Below are 9,460 nucleotides of genomic sequence, written 5' to 3'. Positions count from 1 at the left end.
GAATCTGTTGTCTCTTAATACCACTAAAAGGGGGAGGGGGGAAGAAAGATTGAAAGCCATTCTTGTTTTCTGTTTTTAAAGTACTGAGGATTGTGAAAACTGAAGAGCAATGCTTCCCTTAGGAATGTATGGGGAAAAGAATAATGGGAACACTCGAAGGAGATCTGAAAGCTGCTTAACTGTTAAAGAAAACATCACTTATCTTAAAGAACCAAAATAACATGGAAATAACGGACCTCTTTCAAATGCAGAATGGCTCTTGGATGTTAATGCAGGGTCCAATGGCTAATTGCAAAAAACATGGTTTACTGGAATTGAAGCTTTGGTTTAAGACATCCTCCATGCCCCAGTAGGAGTTGCCAGAGGTTGCCATGGCTTCCACACATACAAATGCAAAAATACCCCCCTGAAAAAAGACAGCCGCATCCCATGCTCAAGAAAACAAGGAAGGGAAACAGCCTAGTCCTTATTTTAAGAAGCAAAGATGCAGTGGATGGTAGCAGCAATGGTTGTCTCCTCGCAACGGAAGACAAGACTAGAGAGGATGTTCCAGGGCTGGGAACCTTTCAGACTTATCTCAGCTGGTGGTCACTGCCTGCATCTGGAGGCTTGTGGTGCCTGAAATGGTTCTGAGTCTGCAGTGAACAAGTTTTTGAAATATTAACAGAATAGCATAAAGTCCCTTTCAAGAACAGAATATGAAGGTTGGGAGGTACTGTAAGGAGAGATGGAATTGACCCCCTATCTTCTGTTTGACCAGCAGACCTCCCAATAATGCAAGAAGGAGGTGGGGACAATTTTGCCTCTCATGGGATTTTCTGATGAGGCTCTCTTGGCCCCAGGATTCAACTTTCTGGGGGGTGTGTGTGTGTGTGTAGGGGTCCATAAAGACCTGTTGGGGGAAGGGAGGCTGGAAAGATTTGCCCTCAGTTCGTAGGGATTCGCTCCTGAAATTTCATACAACTGATTACTAGCAATGAAAGTAAATTACATCTTGTTCTCAAGTTCAATGGGACTGGCACTCTGGCAAGTCTGCTGAATACTTCTAACCTTAGTTTTATTGTTTATACACAATTTTAAATGGTTTTGGAGCTTTCACTGTCTACACTGTGTACCTTAGGCTGTTTATAGAACCATTTCAGAAGCAAGCAAGCAAGATGATAGACTTGGACTGTGGGATTTTATTGTTGAGAAAGCCAACAATGTGAGTGTGTACGAAGACAACAGCAAGCAGTGATTCTTATGAACATAATTTATACACATTCGTCTTGGTGGTCTATTGAGGGCACATGAACAATTAAAAGAAATTCTAGACCCCTGAGGTTAAGATTCAGCAATGAGTTCAGAGTTTTAGTTAGGCAAGGCAGCTCAAACATGCATCGAGAACATAATATGTTTAAATAAAAATCTGTGCGTATTGCAGAATACTGAGGCTGGTCCAGCACTGCTACAGGAGAATGGAACCTTTGGGTCAAAGTTTTCCTGGTCACTCAATCACAAGCTTCGGTGCTGAATAGAGCTGTCCAATGGTGACCTGAAATTAAAGGAAATCACAATTTATACTTTTCCAGTCTTCTGTAATGTTGACCACTGACAGACCCCCTACAACAGATGACTCACTCGTGCAAGACAGTAATTTGGGACAGCCTTGGACGAAAGAGGAAGGCCCAGTTCACACTCACTACCAGTGTTATGGAAGCCACTTCAGTATGTTCTTGGTATACAACAGTGTTCAGTTGGCTGGGCTGAAATGGACACTCATCCCCAAAACCTCCTAATAAGCTTCACAACTGTGGTGCTTTGAATGTAGACTCCATACATCCAAAACTAATACTCCAGCCACTATGTCCGAGCAATTACCAAACAGTCATGTACATGAATACGTACACATTCATCTGATGTTATACAGCACTCCCCTCCACATACTTAAAGTCTAGTGTCTGCATCTTTGCAGTGAGGCTGTCTCCTTGGGGAATCTGTTTCTGAGGAATGTCCAAAATGCATTGTAAAAGCAGCAATATTGGGACTGGTCTATTTGTTATCAGGGAAGATTAATGACCCATTCTTAAGGTAAGAGTAGTAGCAATCACATCATTCCCTCAGCATCCAGCACTGAGTCAACGGAAGCCTATGAAACATGTCGACGGGCATCAGAATGTAATATGCTGAAATGGAAATAATGCAGCTTCATAACAAGAAATTGATTTCAACAGATCTTATGGGGTCTAGACTATATATATCTTACAGAATGCAGCTTGTGGCAGAAAGCTGTCTGAGCTCAGCCCCGGACTACCCCCCCTCCCCCCGACGGTCTGCCAGGGCTAGAAGGCGGCACGCTTCGTCAGGCTGCGGCTGGGACCGGGTAAGGGAGTCCGCGGGAGACCCGACTGCCCCCCTGTTGCCCCCCTTCGAAAGCGCGGCCATGCGGAGGGCCCTTAGCAGCCCTCAGCTCGCCGGTGGAGGAGCAAGCAAGGGGGCGGAGGTGGAGGCAGGGGCGGTCGCCGGCCAGCTACAGCGCCGCACTCTGCCCATGCTGACCAGGCACGTCAGTGGCCACCCCTGCCTCCACCTCCACTAGCCAGCTACAGCGCCGCACCCTGCCCACGCCGCCGCACGTCCTCCTCCTGCAACCGGCAGAGCTCCTCCCAGCCCCGGTGCTCCTCCCAACTGCTGGCCAGGTGCGCCAGCGGCCGCCCCTGCCTCTCCCCCAGCGCCCTAACGGCCGGCTCGCGCTCTAGGTGAAGGCCTAGTTCACCTAGCGGGCGAGCGGGCCCTGCTTAGAGGGAACACTTACTGTTGCTCTGAGAAAGGAAATCGTAGTTTTCTCTGTAGAGTTTAGAATCATCAAGGGGTGAGGATAATCCATTACAAATAATGTTCTCAGAAAGACTAATTACAGAGTATTAGATTCACTCTGCAGCTGTGAACGTAAGAAGCTGCCCTGTACCAAGTCAGATGATTGGTCTGCCTAGGTCAGTGCTCTCTTCTTTGACTAGCAGTGGCTCCAGGATCTCAAGCAGAGAGATGCTGGTGTTTTTTTTTTTAATTCTACACAATGTCAACACCAAACGAAAGAAGCTAACATAGTGGGGAGAAAGGTTCTAGCCCAGTGAAGCAAGTGTTGCATACATTCTGGTGCAAACATGGAACCACACCTGGATCAATCAATCAGTCTGTCTGTCTGTCTGTCTGTCTGTCTGTCTGTCATCTATCTCAAGGATATCCTCAGGTTTGTATATCTGTGACATTTGTGCAGTCAGCACACATAAAGGAAGCTGGGACACTTCAGAAAGCCACTGCCGAATGGATATCCTCCTTGTTTTCACTTGGGGTTTTGTGCTACTTGCTGAATGAACAAATCAGGGAGACAAGCCCTATGTACACAGTACACAGTACCTAGAACACAACATTCCCTCCCCATTATTTTGGCAGAAGTGGGAGCCAACAGCTCAGATGTTCAACCCCGCCCCCAACACGGCTGGACTCAAATTTAGCTCAGATTATCAACCGTACACAGAGCTAGGGAACACTACAAAATGTAATTTTTTTCTTGGTGATTGCAACAGTGAAGACAGGCTTTTTATCTTCACTTGGCCAGCAAACTGAGACTGATTTTTACTCATACTTATTTTCAGAAAGCCATTTTCCCCTGGTGTAAACATACATACATATTAGTAAGCTCTCTTGGTGCTCTCACAGGCATGTGTGTGTGGACATCACTGTGTGCTGATTAGGGGTATACAAAATAAATCAACAATGTTTTTTGATTTAGGTATAATGGATTATTCAGATTTGTTATTTTTTTTGGGGGGGGGGGTGTCTGAATTTTTCGAGTTCATTATTCCCTTTGAGGAAGCTTTCCGGGGGGCTGGGTGTGTGTGTTATTTTTAAAGGTACAACCACCAAAATTGCCATAGAGCTGCTGATGCCTGTCCTTTAAACAATCCCTAAATTTCAAGCACATTGGATCAAGGGGTCTGATGTGATGGGTCCCTGAACAGGGTGCCCCAAGCTGTCCTCCATTATTTTCTATGGAGAGGAGGGGACCCCCCAAGCCCCTTCCAGGGCAAAAGCCATGTCTGCAAGCAGCAAATCACTGGCCAAATTCCTACCATGGAAGAACCATCAACAAGCCCAAGAGAACCACTGCGTAACCCAGTAATTCCAGCAAAACCCAGTGCCACTGTAGCAGTGCAAGCCCAATAGGACCAATGCCAAACCAGAGAATCTCTGAAGCTGAAACTCAAGGTGGTAGGCTACTTTTTCAAGCCCAGCAAAATCCAGTGTCACTGAGCAAGTGCAAGCTCACCAGGACTAATGTCAAACCAGAAAATCACAGAACAAATCCAAGCAAAACAGCAGCTTTTAGGCAGCTGGTTCCCTTCCTTGACCACAACGACTTGGCAACAGTGATCCATGCAATGGTCACCTCAAGATTGGACTACTGCAATGCTCTTCTACATGGGACTGCCCTTGTCACAAATCTGGAAGCTCCAGCTAGTGCAAAATGCAGCGGCTAGGCTCCTGATGGGCCTCCCTATGCAGGAGCACATCCAGCCTGTGCTCAAGGCATTACACTGGCTGCCGATAGCCTTCCGAGTTTGCTTTAAGGTGCTGATTCTTACCTTTATGGCCAGGGACCGACATACCTGAGTGACCACCTTTCCCCATGTGTACCCCAGCGAGCACAGTGTTCAGGGTCACAACATCGATTGACCCACCCAGGCCCTAAAGACATCAGATTGGTAACAACCAGGTCCAGGGCCTTTTCGGTGGTGGCTTCGTACTGGTGGAACGAGCTCCCAGAAGAGATCAGTGCCCTGCAGGACCTGTTACAGGTCCACAGGGCCTGCAAGATGGAGCTCTCCCACCAGACCTTTGATTAGGGAGCCGCCGCCGCCACCACCACCACCATTATCTACATCACTATTAAGGAGACGCCCAACTCCACCATCACAGCCTGTGCCAGTTGTCTATAAACAGCAAAGATCGAGAACCGAAGAATAAAGTAACCGTTGCCGCCATCCCTAATGTATGAGCTAGCACTTTATGTTTTAAACTGTTTTTAGATGGTTTTATCTTTCTTATAATTGTTTGTGTTATTCTTGTAAGCCGCCATGAGCCTGCTTCTGCGGGGAGGGTGGGGTACAAAACAAACAAACAAATAAATAAGCAAAGGAAAAAACCCTCTTGACACTGACAAACAGACCTGAAACTGACAGAAGCAGCCTGGCAAGACATACCCCCCCCCCCCCGGGAGACACAGAAATGAAGGGGAAAAAGGAGAAAAAAGAAAGAAAATACAGTCCTGGGAGCCTGCAAACACTGGCTCCCGAATCTTTCCAGTTAATCCCAACTATTTCTGAAACTTTTGAGGACAATTTTTTCAGTATCCCTAAAAAATTCCTGAATATATTTGGGATACCAAATATCTATCTATCTATCTATCTATCTACATCCATCCATCCATCCATCCATCCATCCATCCATCCATCCATCCATCCATCCATCCATCCATCCATCCATCCATCCATCCATCCATCCATCCATCTATCCATCCATCCATCCATCCATCCATCCATCCATCCATCCATCCATCCATCCAGATATGGTATTTTTCGGGTATATTTTCAGCTCAGTTTTACCTGAATGCACATCCCTAGTGCTGATTACAATGTATAGTCTGTTTTACTCTGGAATCCTTCTCATCAGTCGATTGGCTGCAGGACACCCACTGTTGATTAAAATGTGAACTGATTTCATCAGGGGGGACTGATTTAAATAATTCTAATTTGCATATTTATTGTAAGGTAAAGGTAAAGGTTCCCTTGCTCGAAAGCCAGTCGAATCTGACTCTAGGGCTGCGGTGCTAATCTCCGTTTCAAAGCCGAAGAGCCAGCGCTGTCCAAAGACGTTTGCATGGGCATGTGGCAGGCATGACTAAGGCGCACGGAACGCTGTTACCTTCCCACTGAAGTGTACCTATTTATCTACTTGCAATTTCTTGCTTTCAAACTGCTAGGTTGGCAGGAGCTGGAACTAGAGACGGGAGCTCACTCTGTCATGCGGCACCCGGGGTTCGAACTGCTGAACTACCGACCTTCCACAGCCTGCAGTTCAGCGTCTTAACCACCTGAGCCACCACAGCTTTATTTATTTATTGTAGAAGTATGCATATTAATTTGGTTGCTATAATCTCTGTGATTATACTACAGAATTTATACCTGTTTTGGGGACTGTAGAGAATAGGGTAGCCAGTCCGCAGTTGGGGGCGGGGGATACCACAGATTTGTGACCAGCTGGCCAGTGGAGAAAAATCCCCCCCCCCAAAAAAAACATGGAGCCATTTACCTACATCTCCCGGAAGTGACGTAGGCATGTTGATGACATGGGGAGGGGAGATGCTTTGGGGTTTGGGCAGAACTCTTATCATTTGAGGGCGATTTTACCATTGAGTTTTGCGCCCAAATCAGAGCATCACTCCCAATGTTCCTACGAAGCAAGAAATTAATTTTGGGTGATGCACTAAGTAAAAAAGCCAGTGGAAGCCAAATCGGATAGCACTATCTAGTGATGGGAAGGAAAGTATCGCACAAAACCAAAGTTCCATCTAGAGGTTTCTTGGCCTTATCATCAGGAATCTGCCTGGGTTCCTTGAGACTTTTCCTTCAGCACACATTTATTATTCTACATCGGCTACTGGTACTTCAATCGAGAACCCCAACAGAGACAAGGAGGATAGACAGAATACATAAAAACGGTGGTGGTGCCCAAATTATGCAGTGCAATAATTCCCCCTTCCTCTATCACTGTCTTCCAACAGTGGGTGAAGACTTTTCTTTTTTTCTTTGGTGCTTCCTCACCCTGACGCTCTCTCCCATTTACACGTTTTGTTAATTATTGTGTTTGTTTCATATATCGATTTTTAAAGCTTGTTTCAACCTTTTGGTTTTTTTTACTGCCTTGGGAAACTTATGTTGTCTGGGCAGATGGCATGAAATGTTTCAAATAAAATAAAAACCTTTCCTCAGAAGGGCTTGGCATGAGAAAGCCCAGCAGTTAACTGGCTCAGGAAACCAGACAGAGCAGGAGGGGAAATGAGGAATTATGCATAAACCTGTCATAATGATCGGAAAGACTGGACGGCCCAAATAATGTTTTGCCCTTTTAAAAAAATGTTATAATTCAGGCCAAGCTCTGGTTCCTCATAAGCTCTCTGGAAAGCTTATTTGTGTGTGTGTGTGTGTGTGTGTGTGTCCCTGTCTGCATGCCTGGAAGTCATGGTGACTTCTGGTGACCCCTACTGGGGCTGGGACGTTTCAGAGAGGTGGCTTGACATGTGCCTGCCCCTGCCTCCTGGCCCTGGTCTTCCTTGGAGGCCTCCCTTCCAAGTACTTGCCAGGGTCAGCCCTGCTTAGCTTCCAAGATCTGATGAGATCGGGCTTGCCTGGGCTATCCAGGGCAGGGTGAGAGTTTATTTACCTAGGAGGTATGGCAAAATGTTGTCTGGATGTTATCAGGCTCTGAACACAATCAGATGATTATCCCATTTTAATATCATTATCTGTCAATTCTCATAGTAATCCTATATCTGACTGGAGCCCCACTGGGAGAATGAAAACATTTCTGAAGAAGAGCCACCCTCTGCTAGAGTATACCCTTCTACATCCCTGAGGTAACTTCACTCCTAGATTTGCACACAAATATCAAAAACTGATTTTAAAAATTGGGGGTCAAATGCCTCCCAAAGGGACTAGCTGACTTACTGGGTTGCCTAGTAACTCAAGATGATATGCAGAAGAATACATTTAGAAAGGTATGGATCGACTGGGAGAAATCAATGATGTATGTATGTGGGGGTGAACCAGGTAACTGGAGTGGGTGGGGAGGGATAAAAGCCTGATGACTGGAAAGGCGGTGGAGGGGGGGGGGGACCAAGGCAGAAGAGGAGGGAGGAAGTGGATGCTGGGACTTCCCCTCCCCCAAGAGTCCTTCTTTTGTTTTCTTCTCAGCTTTAAAAATTACATTTGCTGTGAACGTTATGAGGACACATTATGTGAAATGCTTCAGCAAGGTTCCCTAAACGTTTCCATTTATTAGAGGGAAGGAAGAACCAATTTTGCATGTTCCTAATATGTAGAATTCTGCAGAGGGAATTCAGGAGGATAAAGGCATCAAGTTTGGCTCACTGTAATTAGATCAAAAGCTGCACACCAGAAATGTTACAGTTGCTCTGCTGAGATCTGCCAAGTCTCATGCCGTGTGCCAGTGTTAAATGTTGGAGCAACATTTCAACTTATTTCCACTGCAGCCAGCATGATGCTATACGCACGCTCGCGCACACACACTCTCAAGCACCCAGATGCAGAAGAGCAACTGAATACATTAAGGACTCTGGTCTGGGAGAGGTAAGAGTCAGCTCTGAAACACTTAGGGCCTTGAAGACCTTTTCACGGTTTTGGGGTTTGCCACTTGTTTCTATGGAAACACTAAAACGGAAGAGAAGGCATGCCAGGAACAGAAAAGTTGGAGCTCTTGTAAAAATTTCTCTGTTGTGGAAGCAGAAATTAGCATTTGCTGTTCTCCTTGGCGCTGTGACACTTGTGAAGGTCATTTCTCATTCATGAAGGCAAAGGCAAGGCCAACTAAAACTGTCACCAAGACTCTGGAAAAGCAAGCCATCCATCTCCTCTTTAAAAAAAGAAGAAGGGAAGAAAAGTTAACACTTGGGGTCGCATTATACACTCGCCAGAATGAAGTGGTAAGGCTTTTCCTGAACAGGTTGGAAAGAGGAAACAGCATTTTAAAATGCTCCTAAATGTTTATGTGGAAAGCTAGCATGGCAGGGAAAAACCTAATCTGAACCTTTCCCAGACATGCTAGTTCTCCAAGCCCACATGTGTTCCCTTCCAGCAACAAAAAACATACAGTCCCTCATGTGCCCTAAATAAAAGTTTAACCACTTGATTCAGTTCGTAAACTCATCTGTAGCCCTAGATTGGTCAGTCATTATTTCTCACCACTATTACTAGATACAAACTGAGCACGAATATGCAGCTCTGCACCTAATGTCTTGCTGGGGGAAAAATTTCCTTCAGATATGCAAGACCGAAGGGGCAAACTCCATTCTACACAGGTATGTGCATGGGTGTGTACATGGTTGTGCATATGCGCCCTGCTCAAAGCAGAAGGCAACTCATGCAGTGGAGAACTTGGAAGCTTTCCTCTTGGTATCCCTTGCTGTTCTGCTTTCCAGGCCTGAGAGATTAAGGACGGAGGAGTGCAAAAACTTCATATTAAATTCATTTTCTTCATTATACGTTACATGTGTTGAGAAGTTTTTAAAACCCTAGTATTTGTTTCCACTGGGTTTGGTTTCCCACCCAATTAGGATGAAATTCTCAGGGATTACACCCATTACCCATCGGATCCTAACAAAAAGTGTCCCAATTTTCAGGCC

The 9,460-nt window shown here is 45.7% G+C and overlaps 1 protein-coding gene across 1 annotated transcript in view; it reads right to left on the bottom strand.

Moving 5' to 3' along the window:
• Positions 1 to 1,130: 1,130 nt before the first annotated feature.
• Positions 1,131 to 9,460, bottom strand: part of LYRM4 (LYR motif containing 4) — a 98,190-nt gene continuing 89,860 nt past the window's right edge. The window contains exon 3 of the mRNA XM_015421161.1: positions 1,131 to 1,534. Coding sequence (XP_015276647.1) covers positions 1,487 to 1,534 — 48 coding nt within the window. The 3' untranslated portion in view covers positions 1,131 to 1,486. The remainder of the gene's footprint in view (positions 1,535 to 9,460) is intronic.

Source organism: Gekko japonicus, unplaced genomic scaffold (assembly GCF_001447785.1).
Source record: "Gekko japonicus isolate JY-2015 unplaced genomic scaffold, Gekko_japonicus_V1.1 scaffold366, whole genome shotgun sequence".
Classification (NCBI taxonomy): Eukaryota; Metazoa; Chordata; class Lepidosauria; order Squamata; family Gekkonidae; genus Gekko; species Gekko japonicus.
Note: the sequence above shows the minus strand (reverse complement) of the source record. Positions and strands in the feature narration are given on the sequence as shown.